Here is a 12643-nt window from a genome sequence, read left to right on the forward strand (position 1 = left end):
CTCATCGAGATTGTTGTCCATAATTAGTGTGGGTGGAAGGGTGGAGTGAGCTGCTACAGCTGGAGGTGATGGGTTAGTGTGCCGAGTAATGTTTGTATGGTGGTGGCAAGCTAGAGGGAGTCTAGAGCCTAGTCTGAGGTTCCTCAAGGGCGCAGTGCGTGGTTGGTTCGGTATAGGTTTAGTGGCAAAGTGTTCGAGCCAGAGGGCTGGGGAATCGAGGTAAGGTTTGGTGGGGTGTGTGAGGGTTGCCATAGCTGAGGTGGGGTGGTGCTGCTGGTTGATAAGCAGAGTAGTGCTAAGGCTTTGTGCAAGTAAGATTAAAAGAAACATGATCAAAACACTAACAAAGAGAATAGGGTCTGGGGCCTTACAGGAAAGGGACGTTATCGCGTAACAAGGAGAACTAATTTTATGCATACCAGTACTTGGAGGGAAGGTGACGCATGACTATCAGATAAGAGGAGAAGGTGAAGAAAACAGTAATTCCTTTGAACGCAGTGCTTGGCAGGGGAGTGAACCGAGTCGTCGTGAGAGATTAAGAAACCATGAAGAGAACTAAGAGCAATACATATGAAGACCGTACTTGGCAGGCGGTTAACCAAGTTTGTGTTTGAGACGCAGTGCCCGGTAGAAGGGAACTAAGCGTCAACCAGGGTCAGTGACCCACCACAGTTTGGAGGAGTATCCAAACCACTCTTCTTTGTTGCAGTACCTGGTAACAGAAGGGAACCAGGTCTGCCAGCCTGGGTCTTGAACCCCTAGAGACAGAGAAGAAGCCTGAGAAAGGCTTGTTGGGGAAGAGAGGCATTCCTCCACCAATTGATGAACTGTGTTATACGCCTGAGGAAGGCTGGGGAAGGGAGACATTCCCCAGCACTTGAGACTATACTTTGAGAACTTTCAAAACCTTTTTGTCCAGGGGAAGGGAGTCATTCCTCTGGACTAGGACGATATCCTTTTTTAATTTTGTTTAGCATAGAGTGAAAGGGACAGAGTTAGGATTCTAACATAGCACTCTGGACTCCTGCTTTTGACATCCAGACTGTGACATTAGTCATTTTGATTGAGGCAGGAAAACCCCTCTTCGAGCTAGGGATGGATAGGGTGTTCTTTGCATTTTCTCACTTGAATAAACGTTTATACCATCCACAATGACCCCTCCGTGTCAGAGTATTACTTCTGCACCCTTACAGTATTTTGTGTTGGAATGTATAATTTGAGCGAGTTAGCGCAGGGAGCAGTCAGAGACCTCGATTGGGGAGAAAAACATGAAACCACATATAGCAGATCATAACATGGCATAGTTAGGGGTGCAAAAAGGTACTGACATCATTGCAATGCATCACTAGTCATAGAAACGCTTGAAGAAGACCCTACTACCAGGTGTGTCCCGTTCTCCTAACCACTAGCATCTCTCTGTCTCGTTCTCCCATTTGCTTCAAAGGAAAATACTCGCGATCTGATGACTCCCCCCACCCCCCAGGCACTTTTTTCAATGTCCTTAGTATGTAGATTGACAGGCTTTAGTGTCATCTCAAACCTCATTCTGGCTTGTTCGGCTGCTAAATCCAATAGCCAGTTTGGATTTTTGCCTTTCTGGCATTTAACAGTCAGGCGAGCAGAGAAGGGCCAGTATCCCTAGTTGTTTCTCCCAAAGTTTACCACAATGTCTCACACAAGCCTTGCACTCCTCTGACAGTGCACACAGTTACAGGTCAATGAATCCCTCCCACGGTTTTGTGGCGTTCCAGAACTTCAGTTACAGCAGGAGTAAAAAGAATTCAAGCAGCTATCGAACAATTAAAAGTCACTCTCCCACTCAATTCTCCACATACAGACATCAGCCCATTCATGGGAAAAGAGATTAGTGGAGTAGGGACGGCGACTGTGGTTTTGGCACTCCTCTAGACCCTTACAATGAACACCCACAAACATATGTTTACGGATACGCTTAGAAGGTAAAGCGTATATGATTGGGTGGCAGCACCAGCAAAAACCTCACATTTATGCTTCACAATTCCACGAGGGAAAATAATTTCCAGCCAAGCCCATTTCAGCCGTTACTTCACTTGTGATCTAAGAAAAAACAGAAATGAAAAGCTTACGTTGCCGAACACTGAGTCAGTCATGAAACAGTAGACTGGCAGGAGTAGCAAGTTTTGTGGATAATAGGAGTGTGATAAATTGATGTAAAACACACAAAATCCTGAAAGGGCAAAATCATAATGAATATCTGTGCGCATCTGGCACCAACAGTTGCTAGTGAGGCTCAGGTTGATTAGCTAGTCCCAGTCATTTTTAGCGCGCCTGGTCTTTGAAGCGCAATCTGGCATAATAACTATGACTTGGATCACACAAGTGGTGCACTAGAAGACTCTGTTTTATGGATTTAGTGCATCTACTCTATTGGTATCTGCACAGAAGGAGGGTACTGGCCAATGCAGGCTTACTCTGTCGTCAGTATTCAGACTGGCCTCAGGAGGCATAGGGGTCATACTTTACACCTCAAAGTTCAAATACAGATTTACATTTTTCCAGGTTTTTGCACTATGAATAGGTTTAAGCACTTTAGGTAGCAACTCTGCAATAAGGAATTCGAATGTTAAAATGTGTCAGAGAAAAGAATCCAGATTTGATCACAGAGGCTGTAGCATGGTCAGGTTGGTGTCAAAATAAGTGTAAGGTTGAGGCTTTGGATTTGAGATCTGCCCTCAATAAGGAGTGTAATGTGCACAGCTTTCCTGGTGTTTTTAAATGCCGCATATCCATCGGGCACATACATCTGCAACCTTCACATTTGCAGTGGCTCAATCTTATCCAAGCCTCAACTTTATAGTTGGAGTAAAGGGTTGGGTGTCTACTGGCAAACTGAAATCAGCACACAGATATAGTAGGAATGAAGGTGACAGTCATAGGACGAGACAAGAAAGTAGTGGAATTAGCGCACGGAGCTAGATGAATGTGACCAAGGAGTGGACAGACTCCAACCCTAATCATCTTGGTTTTAACACCATACCCTTTTGTAGCAAGCAGAAAGCAAAACCTCACTCGTAACAGATCAGCCTAGTATAGCAGCATTGCCTTTTCAACAGTGTAAAAGCATGCCACAGTCTGGAATGTTCAGTGCTCCCTTTGAGACTTCAATAGGTGCAGCCCTGACCCAGGAACCTGGTTACAGTTAGGAAGTAATGCACTCGATTAGGGATCTCCAACCATTGGCTCTTTGGTTGTTTTGGACTTCAACACCAATCACATCCCTATCCAGCATAGTAAATGGTGCGGGTTCATTGGAGTTTTAGTCCAAAACATCATGAGAGCCACTGGTTGCAGGCTCCTGCAACAGATAATGGCAAAAAGTAATAGGGGTATATATTATAAGCCTTCCGGTTGTAAGGGTTACATAAGGTGAAAGCACAATATGGTATAGAGCACTGTATTACTACTTAAATATGTCAAAAATTGGACAAAGGTTAGACTCGCATTGTTTCAGGAAGAACACACAATTACATAATTTGACATGCACAGTCCCTCAAATCTATATATACAGTGTCTTTTTTCCATATTTGCTGTGTGTCACATTCCTATGCAAAAACAACACCAACCACATCTCTCCTACACATAAGGTACACGCCATTTTGTGTAACCATCACAAATTATTGGCTTTTACAGATGATTGTTAAATTATATGGTTTATATCATTAATATCCAAATTGGTACCATAGGTTTAAATTGTACATGCTGACCACAAGTCAGCCAGCAGAAAATACAGTATCTGGTGCTCACCTGAGATCTTTCAGTTGTTTGCAATGCTTTAGCATTTCACAAAGCGCAGATAAGTAGACCACCTTCCCCATCATGCCAAGATTGGCAAGGGACAGTACCTGCAGCTGCTGGCATTTCATGCCAATGGTAATTAGCCCCGAGCCTGTAAGAATTCCAGGCAGCTGTGCTAATGTGAGGCTCTGCAAGAATGTCAGCTGGCTGATGGCAGCCACCTCTGCATCGCTGACTTTCTGTGCACGGCTGCAAGCTGGTAAAGAATTGCGAATGGCACGTTCATTCCTTGGCATTGCAGATGAGAAACTTGACCCAATTAACTCCAAGATTTCCAGAAATGGGCTGTTCCCCAGGAAGCTCCAGAAACAGTTAGATAAGAAAACATTGTCTTGCTCAGAAAGGTTCATGGGGTAGGTCTGAACTCCAATGCGAACTTTCTTCCCAAATCCTCTAGGGACAGCATTTGCCAACGGTTGTGCTGCGTTCTGGATAGCAGACCCCTCCAAGTTTCTGGAGTCATCCGCAACAGCACAGACAGGCAATGCCAAAGACCTAAGGTGCCGGAGTTGTGCCAAGACCTGGCATAAGTGCTTCCCAGAGTGTTCCGAACTGTGGTGGTGAGCAGACGAAAGATTTAAATGTTTTAGATTTAAGCAAGTTGTGACCAAAGCCTCCAGAATGCTGGTGTCAATCTCATCCTCTGCTTTCCTAAATAAGGTGTCTGGTGTTAAACAGTGAACACAACCACTGAGGTCTAAGCTCACCAAGCTTTTACAGTCCTTGCCCCCATTAATAACCCTTTGGATCAACTGTCCCCCAGAAAGAGTACATCTGCTAAAGCTAAAGTATACAGGGTTGCTGAATTTCAAATGCTGAAGCAGGGATGAGCCATTGAGCCAAGACTTTGGCAACTGCAAGGCATCCAAGGAAACATTCCTGGCCATGGAGTCCAAAAGGTTTTTTGTGGCTCCATTCTCTGCCAGGCTGCCTGGCACAGAGATGAGGAAAGCGCGCAAGTTTTCAGGAGTCCTGTCACTCAGCACTGCTAGATACAACCGGACAACTTCTTGGTTAACACTTCCAGGAGCAAGTCTTGCATAAAAGAGGCGAAGGTTTTGGTAGTGAGGGACATTGCTCTGACCAACCATTAGCTGACCAGACAGCAAGGTACCTTCTCGCGTCCTGTCCAAGATTTCAAAATAAAGCAGCAGTTTTTCAAGGCTAGTGCAGCAGGGCACAACGCCGTACGAAGGCGTGAACAGTGTCTGCTTTAGCTCCAACAAGTGGCTAAGTGTATCTTTGCACTCGCTGCTTAACTGACTAGCATCAAATCCTGGGTTCACATCAATAGCAAGAGAGCGCAGATGTTGTAGGTTTGACAGAGTTTTGGAGAGGCGAAGCGAGGTCAGGTGGCATCCAGACAGGTTCAGCTTCACTAGGTTCTTACAACGTGTAACATTGTCAATGGTACGGCTGGAGAGCCAGTAACAACCGCTTAAATTCAGTATGTGCAGCTCTTTTCCAATCTCAACCAGCAGCTGCTTGACTTTGTCATCGCTGGCCTGCAGTCAAAATAAAAAAAGTTTGGTTTATGTGAAAACATACAATGAATACAACAATATGGTTGCTGTTTCTTTAGGTGGTCAGGGCTTGCCTCTGTTTGCATGACTATACAATTCACTAGTAGAGTCTGGAAACAAAACTACAATTTACTCCTAAATATTTAATATAAATGTTCATGATCTCATCAGAAAATGATGCAGTAGAAGGTTTAATAATATAGATTACATCAAGTGACCAATTTCATACACAATCTTCCTGGTTGTTTTATACATACACAAATCAAACAAGACATCAGGAAGTGCAAGAACTATTTTTCCCCTTAGAAAAATGTATTTACTTTGTTCCCCACACATAGTCCAAGAATTGTTACAACCAAATCGTTAACTCAATAATAAAAATGAACAGCAGAACAGAGGGGACAACCCTGTCTTCTAGTTTGCTAGTATTGTAAAGGGATGTGTTCATCTATTTAATATCTCTAATTAACTGCTTAAGCAGGGTGAGGTAAATTACTTTCAGACTTGGTGACAGCTTGGTCTCTGGCATCCCAAACACAGTAGCCACCACGGCCAAAGTCATAAAGAGGAAGAAAAAAATGTGGTCTTCCAAGTAATGACCTGTAGTTCAATGTGAGGTGGTCACTAGCCACCCGGAGGCAAGTTCTCCAAACATTGCTTAGAAAGACGAAAATATATCTAATATGGATAGATTAAGAAAGCAAATGGTGAAACTGTGAAGAGGGAGGAATTAAATAGAATGGGGGAGAAATGCATCATCAAGGGAAGGCTTGTTCATATGCTCCGAATGGAACCTGTAATCCTCACAAAAATATAACCCTAAACACTTGGAATTCTGTACTTGAAAATGTAACCATGGTATTTTTAAAATAGTGTCAAGAAGGATGGTGCACAAAAAGATGTACCTCTCTTTCAAGGTGGCAACCTTTATATCCATTGTGACCACCCACCGCTCACCACAACGACCAGCCAACTATTGACCATCCTTTCATTTTCCCCACGATTGAAAGGTTCTTGGAGTCTTGAACTGCATACATGACTGCCTGGAAGACAACATACTCCACAGCAGTGTCTAATCTACGTTATGCAGCAGACACTACAAAAGAGACAGTGTGCCCCCAACCTCTCCAACTCATTTAGTTCATCTCCCTACTGCCATCTACCATCTATTGTCATTCTGCTCGATTGCTCTGTCAGACATTTGTTAATACCTCCCTCGCCCAGACTTGCTCACACCTTTAACGTTCTCACTTGGGTTGCTCCTTCCTGGCTGTTCACTCCTCCATTTTCTCAAACATCTGTGCATCCCTTTCACTCCTCCATCCCATGAGGAGTTCCACAAGGCCATGTCCTTGACCACCCTTGTCCTCTTCAGGCTCTACGGCTCCTCCCTCACCAACTAATCTCCTAGTTTGGCTTCCTATATCGATTTGCTTATAATAGTCAAATCTGTTTCTCCTTCACCCCTGAGCAGTCATCTTGCATAACGGAATGTCTATGTACTGTCACAGGATGCTGCTGCATTGCTTAGTGCACAACTTCTTTAAAACTGAAGCAATCTTTCCCCTGGCTTTCAATGCAACATTCTTTCGCTGCTGTCCTTTATCAGTTATCCACTACTTCCTTATCCCACCCTCAAAGGTTTGCAATCTGGGTATTGCTTTGAATTACGCATTTTATCACTTAAAGTACTACACCCGACAGGATTAACCTCCTGAGTATCATAAAAGTCTCCCACACCTTACCTTTGACTCTACCAAAACACATCTGTTGCGAACCAGCAGAAGAAGTCTGGCATGCTCAAGGGTGTTTACTTAAAATAAAAGAAAACACCAGTCTATCCCCACCGCTTTGAGGGAAGTTCCATGCCTACCAAACGGTGCTCGTCGAAGTCCTAAGAAGACAGTCCCTAGTCCAAATCCTATTCAGCTAACTGACTGGCCCTACCACTTATGAAAACCTAAAAAGAAGGAGGTCAGGGCAACAGCCTCTGTGTTTGGCTTCTGCCTGGTCCAACACTTGGCTCTCCTCTCCAAGCAGCAGGTTTTAAAAGTTTGTCAAATTCTGGATTCCTCTCTAACAAAGGTATTAAAGAAAAGCTCACCAAATCCTAGCCTTCTTTCCAAACAAAGGTTTTAAAGAAAAGTTCAGAGTTCATTAAACATACAAACATGTCGCCCCGAACACTGCGACATGTTAATTACTGCGCCTTTGTCTGGTACTAAAATGCTGACCCCCACTACACTGACTAAAGGGAGCTGGGCATGCAGGGGTGTCCGCCACCCCCCTTTGTCAGTGTAGTAGGGGGTGGGGGGGGGGGGGTCCCCTGCTTCTATTAAATGGTAGCAGGGAACAATAAAGAAAAATAAGAGTTTAAAAAAAAGAAAATCCCTGCGGCACCAGTTCAGACCCACATTAGTGGGAGAGAACCGACGCTACAGTGACGGAGGAGAGATGGCGGCACACTGAGAAGTGTGCTACCGAAAAAGTAAGTGGATAGTGGGGGAGGTGGGTAGAGGGATGCAGGGCCAAGTGCTCTATGTGATCACTGCGCTGCGCCATAATGGGAGCCAGCAATTTGAAAGTCGACTTTATGGGCGGCGCAGTGATCAAATAGATCCTATATGGTTTCCTTTCCCCAGAAAGACAAGGGTTTTTAGCATAATTTCATCAATTTCATCTTGGTCTTTGTCAATCTTGTTTACAAACACTTGAGGACTGGAACCCGCTGCGTTCCCTCTACCGCCAATTCAGATATTTATATTTTGGGTTTCTTGAACTCCCCCAAGTCCTCTGGCTCTCAGACAGTATTACTTTAGCGAGGCTTCAGTTGCCGTCTGCCTGTTCGTGTTCCCTTGATTCGGTTAACCCTTGTAGCCTTCCGCACTTTGAATATTATCGTCTATACATCTCTCACAGCTTTCAACAGCCATCTAGCCCTCAAACTAGCGGCTTGTTGCAGCTCATCTTTGGTAGTGGGTTTGCCAGCTCGGGTTATACATCTTTTGTAATCTTTTTGGCTTTCCCAGCCGCGGATATTGAAATTTCTAGGTTTCCCACGGATCTCCAAAGTCCTCTGGCCCTCTGATACTCTTGCTTGATCTCTCTTCAGATTTACCTGGCTCCCACAACCCTCATGGCTTTCCCAGCCTTAAATCACACTGTTCGTTGTTATCTTTTTGGGAGCGTCCGCTTTCCTTCAACTGCTCAGCAACTAATACACTTGTCGTGCTGAGCTCAGGGATTTTTTCTATTCGCTACAGTCTGGCCTCGGACTCTGTTACCGGGTCCCAGGTCCACCAAAGCTTGCGTGTGGATGCGCCACCAGACAAGACAGTTGCTGTACCGTCCCTGACTCCTTCTTGACCCAGGACTCATTGCCGGTCAGGACACCAGCCTTCCAGTGTCTTGCAAGGGTCTTGTTCGCACTCCACACTAGAGCTGGCTCCACAGTCTGTGGCTCTGCTCCTCCAGGATTCCCTCTTCCTAGTTCCATGTGGTTTTATGTGGTGGTACATTATCAGAAACAAAAGGGGTGGGTCTTTCTTCTTTGATTGTGGCATTCAGTTGAGATCCAGCATTACCTGGAGTAAAAGAGATTGAAAATGTTTCACAGTTTGGTTGAGTCAAAACAGAATTAACAGTCTTTCCAATTCCCATGTAGGCAGATAATGTACTTTGGAACCGGGATGGGAGTCCTTTTTCCCCAGTGAGGTCCCACTTGTCTAGTACTGTAGGGAGGGTCTTGCTTCGCAGGCTTGCCTCCCTAACCTCAAAAGGGGGTGACTCCAATCTGGGTAGAAGGCACGAATTGTCCAGATTTGTCACACATCCTTCACCCGGCTCCTCAGCAGGCTGGAGTATTCACCTGGCTTCCTCACAGGACTCCACTACGCTTCTCCTTCGCTCCACTCAAGAAAAAGTATTGAACTTTTTTACCATGTATTCTTTAGAAGTTCCCATGATCCTCACACACCACTATCACATGTAGTGGCTATTGTGGCGGGTCAGAAAGAGGAAGGAGAAGGAAGACATAATCCAATTTCTTTTAATGAAAATTATAAGTACAAGGCCTAACTTTCCCCATCACTAAAAGGGAGTACCCAACCTATCGGTGCTTGTTCCCTGTCAAAGTCCAAAAGAAAATATGTGTCTTCTATCCAAAATATACTAGCTAGCCCTGCCACTAATGTTAACCAACTTAAAAAGAAAAATTGAATGATTTGTCATCGCCTGGTCTCTGCTCCAGTTCATTCAATATTGCCTTGAATTATACACCCTCTTCGTATAACAGAGCGTCTCTGTGATCAACTCTTGTAGCTCCTCAAGAACACTTCTCTCTCATGCTTTCTGTGGTCTCCTTTTTACAATGTCCTTCAAGATGACCCTTCTTAATACTCTGATTATTATGTGTAGTTTCTTCCCTGGCCTTCCCTCTGGGAGTACTCAATTAGGTTTTTCCTCTGCCCCTTTCTAAGCCTCTGACATCATCAGTCCTCAGTCTTCTAATGTCTCTGATCTGACTGGTTATAGCCCAGTCATATTAAGTGCCTCTCTTCTAGGCTTTTCACCTCTGACTTGAGTTTGTTGTGTATTTGATAGCTCGCACTCTGTAATGGGATGAGGTGGCACCATATCTCTGAGTTTTCTTGGAATAGCGATATCGTGTGCGCCTCACGGCTCTCCCGTTCTCCCAGGTACCGCTTACTTGGTAGAGGCCAGTGGTTGGGCTTGGCTCTCGCTCTGGGCGGTTCTCTCTCTTGGCTTGGTCCATTTCAGACTTCTGTTCCGCACTGGTGCTGCTGGTTAGAAGTGAGCCTTGCTTCTTTCATGGGTGAGATAACTGTTGTTCTTGGGGCATCCTGCCCACAACATCCAACTCGTGGTCATCCCACCACTCTGTTGCTTGCTTCTCCTCGGTCAACCCAAGGCTCTTCCTGAATCTGCATGTTAGGCAGAATCCTGTGCAGTTCCCTTGGGGAACACTGCAAAAAGATTAAGACTACAGGAGTAAGCAGTAAACTCAATTGGTAGCAGTCTGTACCACCCAGATTTACCTGGTAGCTGTGGCTGAGCAGTCAGACTTCTCTCAAGAAGAGTAGGGCAATATATATAGTATACACAATAGGGCTAAAAACACAGTAGAGCAAACAAACACAGACCAGAGCTTTGTATAAAAAGTATATAATTATTTATTTAAAACACACTTTAGGCAATATACTAGCACTCCAAATCAAAAGCAAGTTAAAACACAGTCAGGTAAAGTATACACACCTCCCTTGATAACTATCAGACAAGTCAGAGTTAAAACACCACGATTTGTTAAAACAGATGTGAGCGCGTAACCTGATGGCACTCCAATAGTTCAGTTAAAGGGAGAGAAAAAGCCAGGGCATAGAAATAAAACAAGTCCCAACACTTTTAGGAGTTCTCAGCAAGGGAATAAAGGGAGTATATACTGTAGAGCCAAAGTTCATAGGCCAGGCCCACTTTAAATGGAGAAAAGCGAAATGTGCCCAGGATCACACGGTTTAAAATGCCCTAAAAGTCTTTGCAGAATGTTCAAAAGAAGTTGGGTCGATTCAAGAAGGTAAAGTTAGAAGGTCTGGGGCCAACCCAGTTGGAAAGCCAAGAATGTAAGGGTCACCTTGGGCAAACCGAAGAAAGGGAGGCCAGGCAGGACAAAGTCCCTTAAAGAGAGAGGAAGCTCCAGCGGTGGCAGTTGTTCCTGGCAGTGGTTGCAGTTGTTTGTTTCGACCAGGGGAAGAGAGGATCTTGTCGAGGAGGAAACGTGGAGTCGTTGCACTGCACAGGGATGAAACCAGCCGTGGAGTTTGTCGGTAAAAGGTGCGTTCCTTTTTATTTGCGGCAAAGTGGTGAAGCTTGGCTATCCGGGCGCCGGGGTGCTTGGCACGGGCAATTCGACCAAGAGACGTCTTTGAAAGACGAAAGGGGCGAACTGGTTGGTCCCACCAGCTCAGAGGAAGAAGACTCGTCCAGCAGAAGATCTTCTCTTGTCGTTGGGAAAGTGGTGAGTTCGTTGTAGCAGGGCTTCACATGGGGTGTCGTCGTTGCAGATGGCTCAGCTTCTTCCCTCTTCGGATTCTTAGGTCCTGTGGCGACTTCTGAAGTTCCAGTCCCAAAGGCCCTGCTTTTATGCAGAAAAACCCCCATTCAACAGCCTAGCTGTCACTCAAACATGCTAAGTGGTGAGCCGGGCGGCTCACCACTGGCCCAATCAGGACAGAGTGCGACTTGAGTTGCTAAGGCAACGCAGTCCAGGGTGCCAATTCCCCTCCCCACACATCCTGTGGAACCCAGACAGAGTGGCACCATTTGGAGGGCTTCTGTGGAGAAGCCCGCCAAAAAGTGGAACAAAGGGCTCGACCTTGGTCAGAGTTACAGAGACAGACACGAACGCCATTTTAGAAAAGAGTTCTGGCAAAAAGACCCAACCGTTAATTTAATATTAAATAAATAAACCAGCAGTATCTTTAACATTGCACCAAAAAGTGGTGCGTTTAAAATCAATGGGAAAATCCCATAGAGAATATTCCAGTGGAATATTTCGAGTGGTAACCACTGCCACCAGCCAGAAACTCGACAAGGGGGGACTGGACAGTGCCCCCTTGAAAACAGACCCAGGGGCAATACAATTAACCCCTTCCAGTACTTCCACAATATGATGGTTTGTACTGGATCTGTTCACAATTTAGGACTAGTAAAGTCAATGGTGACTTTACATGCCCTGGGAGACAGTAGTCAGTCCCAGGGTATGGAGTCTATGTTTGGGGGTCACTATGACACCCCTGTGTTACTGCACTGAGGGTACTGTGTAACACACACATAAAAAATAGATAATACCCTATGGAGTAAAAACAAAACCCCATAGCCCATAAGCACACAAAGAGTCGAAGACATACCTCAAATCATGCCTAAGAGTGGGAGGAAAAGAGTCTCACTCTTAGCAGGAGAAAAAAACAAACCCCAAAAATCCAGCAAAGCTGCTGGGGGACCGCTGGGGGACTCACTAGGTTTGGGAAATTAGCCTTATAAGAGAATTCTCCCTAACACTGCACACGCTGGTTCTCCGGCGTCTCGTCCTCGTGCCCTCCCTCTCCACAAGTAGTGGGCTCCGCGACTAGCTTGCGCTCTGCCTCCAAACAGTGTAATGATGACAGGAGGCTTCTCCTGCGCATCAGGTCCTTCTCTCCTCTTCCTCCTCGGCACAGTTAAATATGCATCTCACATTAGACAACTTACTTTTCTCGTGGCATTGGGTTTAT

At 45.3% G+C, this 12643-nt stretch overlaps 1 protein-coding gene across 1 annotated transcript in view; it reads right to left on the reverse strand.

Annotated features, from left to right (window-relative positions):
* FBXL18 (F-box and leucine rich repeat protein 18) overlaps positions 1-12643 on the reverse strand; it is a 595630-nt gene that overhangs the window by 360605 nt on the left and 222382 nt on the right. Inside the window, exon 3 of the mRNA XM_069645540.1 lies at positions 3784-5339. Coding sequence (XP_069501641.1) covers positions 3784-5339 — 1556 coding nt within the window. The remainder of the gene's footprint in view (positions 1-3783; positions 5340-12643) is intronic.

The sequence above is a fragment of the Ambystoma mexicanum genome, chromosome 2p (genome assembly GCF_040938575.1).
Source record: "Ambystoma mexicanum isolate Mex_15411 chromosome 2p, UKY_AmexF1_1, whole genome shotgun sequence".
NCBI lineage: Eukaryota > Metazoa > Chordata > Amphibia > Caudata > Ambystomatidae > Ambystoma > Ambystoma mexicanum.